This window comes from Amblyomma maculatum, chromosome 1 (genome assembly GCF_055883805.1).
Source record: "Amblyomma maculatum isolate TAMU_Amacu chromosome 1, ASM5588380v1, whole genome shotgun sequence".
NCBI lineage: Eukaryota > Metazoa > Arthropoda > Arachnida > Ixodida > Ixodidae > Amblyomma > Amblyomma maculatum.
Genome location: NC_139344.1, coordinates 237,629,688 through 237,645,088, shown reverse-complemented (window position 1 = coordinate 237,645,088; position 15,401 = coordinate 237,629,688). Strand labels below are relative to the sequence as shown.

Here is a 15,401-nt window from a genome sequence, read left to right as displayed (position 1 = left end):
GGGGGGGGGGTGCAGTGCACATTCTTGAGTAGAATGCATATATATCTTTTTCTCTCCTTGACAGCACCACAGTGAAGCCCCATGAGTGCAGTTACGCTGGTTCACCATGGTTTATAGTCACTGCAAAAGATCATCTTAACCGAAAAACACAAGGATTAGTTCACCTTAATTTGGATGTTTTTACATCGAGTCCTATAGAAAATCAACCAAATAGACTTCCACTGTTCATTCATCTGAGAATTCATCTTAACCAAGTTTGTCTTCATGGACATTTACTGTATTTGTTACGGCCCACAAACTTCAATTCAGATTTCTATCATAAAGCAATGATATGTTAAAACTTACCCAGCATCAATCCAGTATACTCTATGCACAGCATAATCCAGGGTGATTCCATTGGGTAAAGATTTTGGCAGGTTGCTGTACTCTTCCACATTAACTATGACCTTTCTGGAGCTCCCATCTAGATAGCTTCGCTCGATTCGTGGGTTTTCATCATCCCAGTCAGTCCAGAAGAGGAAGCTGCATACAAAACAAAGGCAATTGCTCACACTGATTACCTCTTTAGTTGTAGGGCTGCAACAAAAAACCTTCTGCTCTAAACATATAAGAAGCTTTAAGACAAATATGAAAAAAAAAAAAAAAAAATACGGACTGACAAAGTAAATGAACATTTACAGAAGAAAATGTGTTATGCCAAGGAAAAAATGCACAGCACAGTGCAGAAGGAAACATGAAGCTGCCAGGCAGGCGTCATGCACTTTGCAAGATCAGCAACTGAAACTCTCAATAAAAACGGTAAGTGAAAAGTGACCGAGATAGATTCACAGCTTGGCTTTGCAAGCACCTGAGACAAGAACAGCATACTGGCAATGTGCTGTATACTATTATAGTAAAATCTCGGCGATACGGATCTGGTTGATACGAATTCATGAAATTCCCTGGCCAGAGTGCATTGTGTACAATGGGCAAAATTTAGGATGGCCCGAACACTCTGCCGCGCCACTACGGATGATACGAACGCACAAACTGCGACTGCAACCTTGAGCAATACGCACTGCCCACACATCGTTGATTCCGCGATTGCCAGCCGCGCTGTATGTATGCATCACGAGCAGATTGCAGTGACGTGTGGTCCGCACCTCGCCGACGTCGCGATTTTCTGTCGGGCTCACGCCGCGAAAGGCCTTCAGCAGCGCGTGGCCCACAAACCACATCCGTCGCAACCGCCGTAGCTAACGGCGGCGTACGCAACCGGTGCGCATGGACTGGAGATCGCTGACTCCGCGATAGCGACCGCGAACAGTTTTCGGCGCCGCGCGGCCGCGCTACCCGCATGTCACCATCCCCATTCATGCTGTACGTGCCGCGAGAAGTAGGGCGGACCACACATCGCTGGCACCGCGATCGTTTTCCACGCTGCGAAAGGTTTGCAGCGCCGCGCGGCCGTGATTAGTAGTCAGCGGTGCATGCGGTGGGCGCGCACAGGCCGAACATTGTAGACTTCGTGACCGCTAGTCGCGCTGAACACATCGCGAGCAGTCTGCGGCGCCACGCGACTGTCGTGTCGCTGTCTCTTGTCGTGCTTTACGCGCCGCAAGAAGTCCGCGGAGGCACGCGACCCGCGCTGTCCGACGTCGCGAGTGGCGAGCTATGACAGCGCGACTGCCTTTCTTATGCTTCTGCATACTTATTTTTGTTTTGATGATATGAATATTTTTGTGACCATTCGTATCACCGAGGTTCTACTGTATTATACTGTGCATTTCAGCTTACAGCGCATAAGGAAGACAATATCCACACATTTCTAAGGCCATCACAGTTTAATGTGAGCTGCCAACAAGAAGTTTTAATTCAACTGTAACTACTGCCATTAAAAACATCTCGTCTAATTACCATTACGTGCACAAGGTTGCAAACTCGTGACATGCCAAATATTAAGCAATGCTAAAATGGCCTCCTTGTCAGCTTGTGGACATTGCTACTGGAAGAATACGACCAGATCTCTAGCATAAAAAAAAAAAAAAAAAAAAAAAAAAAGAAAGAAAATTGCTCACTCTTAAAAGAGCCCTTGAAGACTGCTTGTGCCATTACCTAACACTCAAAGTGAATGTTTCTGAATGTCCAATTGTGATGATAGAAATCTGTGTCAGTCAAAATTGCACGAGAGCTGAGAGAGGTGGTAATTTGAGCTAGCTAAGCTAATAGATACGTCGCGCCAACCATCGACACCCTCAAACAAAGCTTTTGGACTCGCTCGCATGTAAAAGGTTAAAAGCTATCATAGATATGTAGGCTTTAATTTCTTCACCCATCACAAAACTTAGGCCAGGTGTAAGGCAGGCCTCAATATGGTGAAGTTAACATACGGCAGTGGTCCTGTACACTGCAAACTACAACGGAGCTCCCGTAGTCATGAGAGCCAGTGTTTTGATAAAGTCCGCTCCTTTTCTATTTCCACGCAGTTCACGGGAGTATCCACTGACTCATATGCGTTCCCATATCGGGCAGAAATGATCAACGACGAGACATGAAAGACACTCGCGCCACGTGGACCAACTCTTTAACCCTTAAGCCATCACGAATGTTGCCCCCCCACAGTGTCACCGACGTACCGGTACATTCTCTATCATGCATTCAAAACTTCGCGCCTGAGCGCGAAACTGGCACGCTTGGACAGGCTGCGCCATCTGTCAAATATTTTTACAAATTCGTATTTTCGCTCTGCAGTGTGTTGGTACGTATATACTAAAGAGTATGAAGCGACCGCGTCCACCCCCGCCACCTTTGGTGGGGGGCGCAGTCGCTCCGCGCGCGTTACTCTATCGCACTAAGCGATCATGCGGTGCGCGCATTTCATGGCGCATGCATGCGGTTACGGGTCCAAGGGTTGTTTTGCCATCTGTCGCAGGTTTGCAGGTTTTATTTTTATTCTGTTGGTGTGTCTGCTACACGCGTCACGTTCAGGGGCTCGCGCCATTGCCTCTCCAATAGGCCGACACGACTCAATTGCTGCTTTCACTCTCTCTTGCCACGCCCTTGCTTACGGCTAGCAGCAGCAAAGGAGGTTGTTTTAGCCTCTTTCCATCTCCCTCTGTCATCTTGATTTAACAATGTGCCATTTATCTCCGTTGTGCGGGCCACCGAAAGTGCGCCCTCTGTGCGCACGGTTACCATGCGGGACCTTCGACTGCGGACTGGAGCAATGGCTCTTTTGATTATAAATACGAGTCGAGCTCGGATTCGGTCTGTCAAGAAGTATCGAGCAGTTTTTTTTTATATTATCCTCATTTATCCAATTTATAATCAGGCTGATAATGATGATGATGTTAATTAACAACACCTGCAGAACACTGAAATGTGCATATTCCATTGACTATGTTATTTGTATAGCAATCATAATAAAAAATAAATCGCTATGCTCGTTCCCTGAAACCAAGCCGACACTGGGAGTGCATCATGGCCAGAAACGCCCGACAGCGAAAGGGTTAAGGAATTGTATGCCATGGTTTGTTGCAACACCCAAGCACACAACCAAAGACATGGAGAATTCTGTGCTAGCTGCTAGCACCCTCTGCAGATGATGTCAAGCCTTTACACTAATTTCCAGGACCATATTCTTCGCTGACAGCCCTTTTTATCTAAAACTAATGGTCCTCGTTACGTGTTAGCCCAGTGTTAATTGCCTTTACCTTTTTTAGCACTCCCAGACATAAGCTTCATTAGTGTACCTCAATTGGAACATTCAAGGAGCATAACTTTAAATGTGTAAAATTCAGGTTATATATAAAAGAAACCATAATATGAGAAGGGACACGGACCCACAATGTGCCCCCTTCTCATGTTATATTCTCAAAGTGCTGTATCTGTTGCATATCAGGCTTCATGTCGCAAGAAATTGGAATTCAACCTTTCTAGCAATCCCAATGATCGCAAGAGTAATACGATGGTGAAAAAATAAAACATAGTCAAAGCTCGACACACCACAGTTGGTAAGAATGACACCATGCAAGCAAATGTAGGCAAATTCATAATGAAACAGGCAGCTTCAGTTCTATGTTTGCTGCCATGATCCCAACTATGAAATGGACAGCTAGGAGATAGACAAAACAATGATGACCTTTTCTCATTTCTGCACCTGAATCATTAAAAGTGCTACAGCTGCTAGGAGTTGAAGTAGTTGGCACATAAAAATGTGCACTGTGCTCGCTTTCAGGTAATGCATATGACTTACCCAACTCGCGGATCCAGCGCTAAGCCTCTAGGGTGGCGGACATCTCCCACAATTGATGCCCGCATGGAACCGTCGCACCTTGAAACTTCTATTTCTTGGTGCCTGCTCTCCACCCAGTAGAGATTGCACGTGATCCAGTCCACGGCCAAGCCTTCCACTGACTCCAGACCCCCCGTCACGATGGAGCGCACATTTTCAAGCCCTGAGCAATAATAAACAGTTCCCAACCATGTAGTACACTGGGCAAGAATAAGAAAGCAACAGAAAACATATGTAGATCTGAAATAACCTGCACTGAAAGTAAAACATTTAGAGAAATTTTCAAATAATTCTTCAGAAAAAGAGTGAGATGAAGGGAGAGGGTGGCGAAGGGCTCAGAATAAAAGTAGCTGGCACAGGCAATTATTAATGATCATTTCTGCAGTGAGTTAAGGTGGCGGTCTCACTCCAGCGGTGAAGAGACGACATTTTTGGTTATATTCATACGTCTACTGCACCTCACTCGTTTAGTTTATAAATGTGGTTTTAATATCTTTGTAACGCTTATTTTCTCTGCTTTCGAATGGTGCATTTGGTTTATAAATAGCTATAAATATGTTTAAGCTGTAAAGAAAAACGCGAAGGTAAGGAACGGCTTTTCAGCTCTACTTCTCAGAAAATGCAAAATTGTGCAAAACATTTCGCACTTAGAAAAAACCGTTAGAGATGTTTAGAGATTAGATGTTAATGAACAAAGTTAAGCATTTTTATTAGGGTGTATTGCTTAGTTTATTAGCCACGCGCCTTTGAAAAGTGTATAAAACAGGTAATTGTATATATATACAATAACTTTCAAGATGTGCATTCTGCTGCGGAGATTTTTTGCACAGTTGGAGGACTTGAAGGGTTTGGTTTTTTCTGAAAATATCAGCTGTCTGCTTCATTTAGTTTAAAAGTTATTTGTGATCAAAGTTAGCTTTTTTTGTAAAATGGTTAAAAAAAAATGCTTAACTGTTCAAGTAATAAGCTTTTAGCGGTGCTGAGGTTTCGTGTGGAAAAACTTTACACTTCACTGTCAGAGGATAAGCATCGGTTTTTCTCTACGACTCTCGAAGAATGTGCACAGTCAGGGTGATTTCAGCTAATGTTTTCATGGTTAGCTTGAAGCGCGCAAGCTCTTCATGAAATTTTTTAAGCACGATTGAAATGCTCCATGGCATGATTTTTTCTGTTATAGTTTCGGGCTTTCCTTCCTTTATTCAACTGGTAACAATTATCAACTACAAAGTGTACAAAAAACAAATAATAGTGGGATAGTAGAGCCACCTGCGACAAATGTAGTGCCATCTATGAAATGTATGTGCAATAATAATGTCGCAGTTCAGGAATATTACGAGGGTGGCAGTACAAACACCCAGAATCGGGGGGTATTTACGAGAGGGTATGTTTCTGCAACGTTTTCACTCTGCCCTTTCCTTTCCATCCAGTGAGGGATGTAAACACTGGCGGGCCAGGTCGAGTGGTCGAACCAAACTCCGGTGCAGGGGTGGTTTGACTCGGCCCGACCCCACTACAGAAAGCATGTAAACGCGGTCGACTTGAGTGGGAGCATAGTGGAATGTCCTGAACAATGGCTGGGGTATTGTTGGGGTCACCCCCTCCGTGATGAATCGACCACGTAATATGTGGTCCACGGACCAATGGTCTGTCGTGTGAATCGGCCTTTAATGCAGCGTAGGCTCTGCCCGTTGCCCTTCAGTGCTATAAAAAATATATATATATATATATATATATATATATATATATATATATTGACAAAGGGCTTCCTCAACTTTAGATTTGCTGTAGTAAAATTTTCAGTAATATGACTGGCTAAAGTCACATCAGAGCAGGTTTTGGAGAAGCCAAAAATGTTTTTGTGTAGAAAAAAAATTTCCGCAGATATATACCATATTTTCTTGTCTATAAGCCGTGGTTTTCATCTCGATTTTTTTACCAGTGCAACTTACTGATGGTGAAAAAGTACCCATCACTGTGCACCATTTTTTGTTATTCCAAGCAACTAACTTTAACAAGTAAATCAACATGTCAAAGACAAAAAGAACCGAGTTACTTGAGAATTTTTGTGCAGCACCATATGATATGAGCAAAGAAAATAAGGGGGTGATTAATAAGGGTTTACTGTAGCAAGCCGCCTCGGCAACTTCACCGAGCTCTGGGGTTAGGACTTTTTCCGTTTTCAAATAGTGCAAATCTTAAACGAGTTATTCCATTCCCATTAATTACACCAAAGTTAGCACTAGACTCTTTTTCTCATAAAATATGTGGCTCTTTACTGAGCCATCAAAACCAATTTCCCCCACTATCTTTTGGGAAAACTATTTTCCTGTAATGACTTTTTTAGAAGAGTTCAAAAGCATGTGTCATCAAAAATTTTACAAAAAATAGAATATTTACTTTTATGCTACAAACTTTGTAAACAATGCATGTGCATTAAGTTTTTGTATCACACAGCAAAGAATTTGCAATTTTTTTTTGTGCTGGTTTAGTTCACAAACTTCGAATGAAGAAGCATAATTTTAATTATTATTTAAGAGCCCCAACACAGTATTCATGAGCAGTATAAAATTGCTAGTCGGCTCTCTAAAACATGCACTATCTCATTAAAAATTTAGGCGAGAATACAAAACAATACACTTCAGAAATAAAATGCCACAGTTACAAAAACATACCCTGTCATTTCTGAGCCATATATTTCATAGAGGTGTGCTCCTAGCAACAAATCTGGCCTGACTGATAGCTAGTTTCATTGCAATTTTGCTTCGCAATTTTTAGTGGACATTTTTTGCATTGAGCACTGCACTGCTAGTGATGGTTGTCTTGCATGGCACGCTTCCAACAGTAGACAAGGGCTTTACAAAGGTTTTAATTGACAAACAGCTGCCATACAAAATTTGCGAGCTTATACGAATTGTCTTCTGAATGCTCCCCTGAGTCTCCTGATACTGCTCCCGCACATTCCTGCTCATACACCGATGCCATTACTAAGCTTATGGTGAAGGAACACAGATGTCTGAACACATGGGTACATGGAATATGACATTTTAAGCAATGACTTGCGAGTATTCTGCAATGAAATGGCACTACAGGGCAACGATGGCGAATAGTGTGACGGTCAATGTAAAAAAAAAAATCCCACTTAAAATGAAAAATACTCCCGACAAAAATCGCTGAGCAAAATTACAGTAAGTCTAGCTATCAATGCTGCCACCTTTTATATTGTCACTAAAAAACACCTTTGTGTAAAATTTGTGGTCAGGAACACAGCAACACACTTCTTTAACTTGGACATTTTTAAAAATGTACTTTGTTGTATTTTAGTTTGAAATTTTTAATGAAAAAGAGGTGTTACAAAGAGCCACTAAACAATTTTATATTGCACATGAATTCTGCACAGTGGTGTTTGAAGATAGTAAAAATGGTGCTTTCTGGACTAAGATTATGTGGGAAATCTCTCAAGGTAGAGTAGATTCGTGAAGGGAGTAATTATCCATTAGCATCCAACCAAGAACTCCTACACAACTTGCAAAAGAAAGCTACACAGCTTTCTGAGAAACTTCATCGTCAAAGAAATATTTGTCCTGGTTCTAAGCTACTTCTACTCTGCAGTCATTTGGCTGCTCTTGGATGGATGTTCAAAGAGCAATTACTGCCATTATGAACTAAAAGAGCACAAAGAATTTTTATTGCAAATTTATAGCTGTGTAATACAAAAAAGATAGTTATAGGAAGACAGTGAGAGACCAGAAAGCGTGGAGTGATATGGTCCATAGGGTCACGAAGAGTCGGACACGACTGAACGACTGAACTGAACTGAATACAAAAATGCAGCATTATTATGCATTATTTATAAAATGCTTGAAGCACAAAAGTAAAGTATCTGATTTTTCGTAAAATTTTATTGCGATATATTTTGGCACTTATCTGAAAAATTCTGATTGCCACATGAAAATTTTTTTGCTCAAAGATATTAAGGAAAATCGCTTCTGGCAGTTCAATTAAAAGCCACAAATTTTGTAGAAGGAATTGTAAGGGGCCAAGAGGTCCCTCAGGTGCATTTGGCACAAAAATTAAAAAAATCACCAAAAAGGTGTCCATGAAGCATTACGAGAAGTATATGGTCTACGACAGAGGCAGGACATGGTGGAGAGTTATAGATTATTTCATTCACCCTGCAGTTGTTTAGCAAACATCTGTTACACTTTTGTATTTATAAACCCCTCCACGAACTCTGCGAACTCTGCACTCGGCAACCAAAACCATAGCTTCTGACAACAGGGGAGGAAGCCAGAAAGGATGGGAGAACTACCGTAGACATAACACTGAACAGAAACACCACAGCTGCTGACAACTGGGATAAGCCGAAAGGAGTGCAGGAACTACAGTAGACATAATACTGAAGAGTCAGGTAGCCTAGCAGAAGTATACCAAAGCAGAGCACAATTAGTTTTCAAACAATGGCTAGAAACATTTCCCCACTCCACAGCACCAAACAGAGAAGAGACAGAGAGAAAAAAACTGGCTTTTTCCCTCTGTTGCATTCACTACACTTGTCATAGCAAGTGCATGAAAAAAATATTCTGGAAGGCCATGCCCAGAAACGAAACATTTTTAGAGAAAATGTAGAATTAAACAAAATCATTATCACAAATTGCGAACAAAAAGCTAATTATACACAAGAGAAGTACTGAAGATACTCACTTCCTGCTACAACTTCTCCAGCGTTGATTTGATCAGTGTTTATGTCGCTCCAAAATACAGTAGTCGTTGAGCCACTTAACAGAAAGTCCACTGCTACCGCAAGGGTGTTGCTATTGTATAAAAATTGGCTCTTGCCTTTTGATTCCACAAAGGACTGTTGGATGCCAGCATTAGTAGTTATCAAGAGGTATGATGATAATGGATCTGAAAAAATGGAGCAAGTGGTTTCTCTACACAAGGCAGAATACAGGCACATGCACTATTTCATGCCCGTTTCAAACTGTATACTGTTGGGAAAGACAGCATTCTGAAGCAGGCCTTCATATCTTGCACAAGGAAACCTGATGCTGTCATATGTGGCGAAAACATATTTACACACCTGACTGTAATGGTAACACCTGAAACAGAGAAGCCCCCCAACAACTCACAACCCACGTGCAAAATGGAGCATAGACAGGTGCACAGACAGTAGGCAGATGCAGTCGGGCAAATGAGAAAGAGGTTTTGGCTGAATATGCAAGAAGATTTACAGTCCTGTTTCTCCTTTTTAGAGCCTCTAACTGACACTTGCAGCAGATCAATTCCCAGCCTAAGCTGATATTAGTGACTTGCTCCTAAAAATAATCTATACAGTTTAAAATCACAATGAAACTCTGGATATGAGGGGTGCCATAATGGGGGCTATGGAATTATCGACCGCCTGGGATTCTTTATGTGACCAGACATCATTACATGGGCCCCTTGCTTTCTGCCTCTTCTGAAGAGCAGTCACTGTTGGCCAGGCACTCTCAAATTAGCCAAGGTTTTACAACTTTAAAAATCCAGCTGAATAAACCTTTATGCAATCCTGGACATGCATTATTTCGGCTCCCTTATTCTTGCAAGTGATGGCATCCATTTGCATCCTGAAGTTACTTTGCACGGCATGATTTTTTATATGCATTAATCAATGGCTGGAACAAAAAATTAGCATGAGACATTAAATAGAGAGGAGGATATCAGGCCCAGGACAAGGCCACTGAAGAGGAGTCCCAAATGTATGGAGTCATGAGGTGGCCCTTTCACAGCATGTTCAAGTATGCATGAAATGACACACTGGTTTGTGCTCAACAAAGTGAGACGGCACATTCCATTCCCTAACACCATTTATCGAAAAACTTGAAGACAGCACGATATAAATGTGTGAGGGAAGGAAATAACTCAAAATACAGGAATAAGTACAGACTGTAGCTTTCATTTTTATTTCTTGAAATTTTGTGGACTTTTTTCAGTGTTGGCAAATATTTTCAACAAATGAACTACTGACTAATCAGTGATTTAAAATGGAATTCCTGCGAGCACTGAGGGTTGTTTTTGGGCAATTTTAACAAAAATCGAGAATGGTGTTTCTTTTTAATTCAAATCAAAGTTGTCATTTTTTTTTTATCAATGTTGGTCGATTTTGAAGCAGTATGGAGAAAGAATCTAATTTAGAGCTACAAATTTTACCTGCAATAATGAACAGAACCTGCAAAATACAGGGAAAGATCTTAAGTGGCAATATCTCAGTGCATCGTGCCAGAATATGGGGCTGAAGTTGACTTTTTTTAAATGTATGAGCTCATATTTATATGTATTTTTATAAACAACATAATGCAACTTATTTTTAGAGGCTAATATATTCAAAGAGTACTGAAGATTGTTGGGAGAAATTTTAATAAAAATCAAAGATGATGTTTTTCTTTAAATTGGAATCAAAGTTGTCCATTTTTTTATGTTTATGAATTTCGGCTGCTTTTTAAATGGGCTGTAGAAAACACTGCTCTAGAGCTAAACTGTGCCTGAAATGAAGAACATGACCTGCACAATACAGGGAAAATGGCCCAGCGGTAACACCTCAATGCATCAAGATGGAATGTAGGGATGAAAATTGATTTTTTTGCAGTGCATCGCCCCTGGAGCAATGTTTACGATTTTTTGCTAAAGAACTAGGGCAACAAAAATCATTTTCTGTAGCTTTTCTAAAAACAAAAGTTGCATAGATTTAGTGAGTAAAAATTGCGTACCACAAAATTTCAGTGAGCAAGTAGAAGGGCTCCAAACAAGTAACTTCTTAAAATAGCAAAAACTGCATTTTTCACCTTTTGTGATACATGATTTCTTTCCAAGGAAACTACAGCACGTCTTCAAGAACCAAGGACCATTTGTTTGCATTGAAACATTTGCCCATCACAGATAAAGATTTCACTCAAAAATGGTACCTTGATTACTGTTGTTATCTGAACACACCCATTAATTATTTGAAATTCTACAGGGGTAGGGAGTAAGTCACCTCTTCCCCATTTTGGAGTGCCTATGTCTACCACCAAAGAACTTGTTATTACCTAAACATAATGAACTATACAAGAAAACCAGCAGCGTGCACACAGTAATTTATACAGATTACTGGATACGCCTCTCACTCATCACAAAAGCTTCAGACAAGGCTCCAGCTGCATGCGTTACAAACTTGCCCACATCTACCACTGTCATGTCTTTATACCTATATATTCCTGTAATTAAAGACATGGTCACTGTTCCCTTAAACACACCACTCGAAACACACCAATAGTGAAAACTTTAGTAGCCCATATGCTTACAGAAAACTAATAGAAAATCAGTCTTATAAGGAATGCATGAAATAGAAAATCTGATAACATACTTATATTAATGCTCAGTAAATTCTTAATGACAACCAGCTATTAGTGTTTGAATATGATAGTCAATTGATTTCTTGATGCTGGGAGGCAACATCTGTAGGCCCATCACCACTAATGGTAGTCTCCATTTAAAGTACACCTGCTCTACTATCCTTCTGGAACACTGCAACATCCCAAGGGAACATACTACAATTATCATATAGAGAAAGGCAGCCTTAATCAGCATTTAAAGCCCCTCTGCTGAATAGCTATATAAGTAAGTATAATATGACTAGATGTTTATTTACTTCTCCATCATCTGAACTTACTATTTTGTTATGCTGAAGCTGCCAAAGGTGACTCATCATACAAACTGTTGCACGTGATGGCAGAATCTGTTAGTTTCAGTGAAACTTTTGTTGTCGGATATCAACGCCTTCATTGAGAGAGAGAAAAAAAAAATGAGACCTGGCCTGATGAGAATGACCACTCTTTTCTTTACCCATTTGCAGCTTGATTAATTAAGCTTCTCTGAGCTCACATTTCAGGTAAAAATGGGAGCTTATATTGTGCACTGTTCCATACATCTGGCATTGAGGTACAGAGCAGTAACAGGCCATGCAACAGCTTAAACAAAATGCGGCAACCCCAGCAAAGATGCAAGGTCAAATTGTGCGATGCTGGCACTCGCTATAACAAGAAAAACTGTACAGAAAATCGTGAAATTTAGATACTAAAAAAAGTTCACACGAGTGCCTGAGGAGTTACGTGATCCTATTTGCTTCCCTATGTCGACGCTAGCATCATTCAGTCCAGTAGTGGAGCTCATGCCCAATTTGTGGCAACATGCCCAATTTTCAGACCCAGTAGGCTTGTGCAAAGGATGGGCCATACTTCCCCTTTAGGGAATATAAATTCTCTAACAGGGATCCAAAACGAACAGAAAATAAGAGGCACTGCAACCATCATCCTCATGAGCCTCCATGGGTGCTTGTAGCCAAGAGTCATGCCCACCAATAGATGGACGCTTGAAAGCTATTCATTGGATGCCAATGAGTTATCACTCCAGTATCACAAATTCTACTCTACCTTCCCCAAACTTTGATTCCCCTAAACTTTGTTGAGTTATTGATAAATTACCACCTGCTAACACCTTCCTGGTTGGCTAAGCTGGCAAAGCGACTGCCGTGGAAAGGCAGTGGTCCCAGTTTTGAACCCCTGACCACGACGAATTCTTCTTAAACTATGAAGTTTCTGAAATTCCTGTAAAGCCATATGGCTGCACTTCGGTGGATGCCAATGAGTAATCTGCCTTACTGAAAACTGTTCAAGAGAGGCAGAATTTCCAAGGCACTTTTTCAGTGGTTCTTTTTTTTTTTTCAGGGCCTCAGAGAAAAACATTCCATTTAGTAGCAATGCACTTGGATATAATGATGCTAAAAGTGGCTTACCTAGCGGAAGACAAGAAACTCTGTTAGAGTCGAGGCGAAAGCCCTCAACACAACCACATACAATTTGTGACCTATTCTTCCAATCTTGAATGCATGTCTGGGCACAGCGGCCCCATTCATTGCATGGAGATTCGCCTAGAAGCAAATGACAAAAGAAAGCTTTAAATTATGAATCATGGCTCTAAACATTCGCCATCATCTGACACTGCTAAATTCTAAATATGAGTAGGTAGTTGCACAACACCTGCCTGTCAGCACTCTTTCATATGAGAAAGAACCAAGAGCTGCAAAGTAGTGCGTAATGTCACACTTGAAAACGAAATCCGATGCTCTTCAGCTGGAACATCAAGGTCACCAGTTTTGATAACCAGGTGGGGAATTTTATTCAATGTGTCGATATACAATAACATATATCACTTGGGCAGTGAGATGCATCATAAAGCAAGCGAGCCAATGTTTCATGTCACATTTATGGCTGAAGCTCCAGTTCCAGACCACCTGGGAGTCCTAAATGCGTCGACACCTAATAACGCAGGTGTTAACATCGTCTGCATTCAAATTGGGCCGCCACGGCAGGCCAGCGAGCGGCGCATTCTGACCCGCATAAGCAGCGAGAGGCTAAACTAACGTTTCACATCGAAAAGCAGGCAAAAAAGAATTTTTTATTTTCGTCAATAATGACCCCATAGGTAAAGCGACCTTAAATGGTCACCGAACTTTGCAATATATATATATATTTTAGGCTGAAAATGATTCTGATCAAGATATCAAGGTTAAAGACTTTCCTCCTAGCTGTTTTCAGCCAAGCTGCACGCGCGCAAACAAAATTCAGGAAAACTTGGAAGAACAAAAACAATGCATACTTTGCCAGCCAACAAAAGACAAAGATGAACAAAGTTCACATGCGCACGGCAGGTCACGTAGGCAACCTTCTGCAACGCTGCGCTTGTTGCTCCTTTCCCGTAAAATAAACGCGAACTGCTTTTAGTAGTGGACAAGGTTTTCATGACTAGAAACCAAATGTTGCCGGAATTATAAGTTTTAGCCGCTAGTAAACTAGAGTCCCGAGTAGGATTCCGTGCAACGGAAATACCTGACCCTGTGTCGCCCTTCCAGCCAGGCTAGGCTACGACTAGAGTTACGACGAGCGCAAGGCGCACGCCGGCAACGCATTCACACTGCACTAGTGCGTTGAACTAAATCGGGCTCCACTTTGAGGTGTAAGGCACACTTACCGATACCAGCTTGAAGAGATTCCGCAATGCCTAGGGTAAAAGAAAATAGAGACGGGAGTAGATGAACTAAGAGGCATGCAGGTAGCATGTCAGAGGTTAGGAAATTATTGAACAGAAAGCGGGGAGGTGAACTTTAAACAGCCCAGGCAAGCGATGAGGTGCACCAATCGTCATAGTATTGCTATTAAGGTGGTGTGCCGCATTAGAAAGCGGTAAAATCGTAAATAAAGCGCAATGTAAAGCGCTGCGCAGACGAGGCGAAGAGGCAGACGAAGCCGCGAACCGGCGAAGGGCCCTCTCCCAGCACCTAGACAGGACACCACGCGGAACATTATGGAGTAAACTAGTGATGGCGCTAGCTACTGAAAATTTTAGTCGTGACACAAAGAAAGAAAGAGCATTTTACTAGAAATCTGGCATTATCGTAAGACAGTGATGAAGAGCAATATCTAAATATTTTGAAATCGCCAACTGTCGCAACTTTTATGGAACTGTGGCGCGCCCACGTGCTCGCGCCCTAAACCACCTAAACCGTAAACCTGCGCGAAATAAAAACGAGGAAAATCACTTCCGTAATCGACAGTGAATCTACTACTAAAGAATCAAAGCCTTGGCTATGTCCTTGACAATATCAGACCGATTTCGTTAACTTCTATTCTGGTGAAAACAATAGAGCGAATAATCTATTCGCGTTTGTCTCAGTTCATTTCAAGAAATAAAATTCTTTCTCGCAGACAGACTGGCTTCCGTCCAGAATACTCAATATGGTCTGCTCACATTGATCTGGAGATCTCGTGAAATATTTGCTCTAGTGACTTTGGATATTTCAAAAGCTTACGACAGTGTTGATCACAGACTACTAATTTCTCATTTGATAAATTAGCAAGTTCCGAACTATACAGTCGCCTGGATTCAAGGATTTTTATCAGGAAGATATTTTTACTGTTATCAGGGTGGTCTTTCATCTCGCACATTTTCTCAATTGAAAGGCGTTCCTCAAGGTTCGGCCCTGTCCCCTCTTCTATTCAATATTTTTCTTTCTTCAATACCTTTGCAAGACAATGTTCACCTGTACGTCTACGCA

General features: G+C 41.5%; 1 protein-coding gene across 1 annotated transcript in view; it reads right to left on the bottom strand.

The window, feature by feature from the left end:
* LOC146205979 (low-density lipoprotein receptor-related protein-like) overlaps positions 1-14,635 on the bottom strand; it is a 58,243-nt gene extending 43,608 nt beyond the window's left edge. Inside the window, exons 1-5 of the mRNA XM_084590634.1 lie at positions 14,318-14,635; positions 13,083-13,217; positions 8,975-9,178; positions 4,235-4,436; positions 346-522 (exon numbers count right to left, since the gene is read on the bottom strand). Coding sequence (XP_084446760.1) covers positions 346-522; positions 4,235-4,436; positions 8,975-9,178; positions 13,083-13,217; positions 14,318-14,405 — 806 coding nt within the window. The 5' untranslated portion in view covers positions 14,406-14,635. The remainder of the gene's footprint in view (positions 1-345; positions 523-4,234; positions 4,437-8,974; positions 9,179-13,082; positions 13,218-14,317) is intronic.
* Between the last annotated feature and the right edge of the window lie 766 nt (positions 14,636-15,401).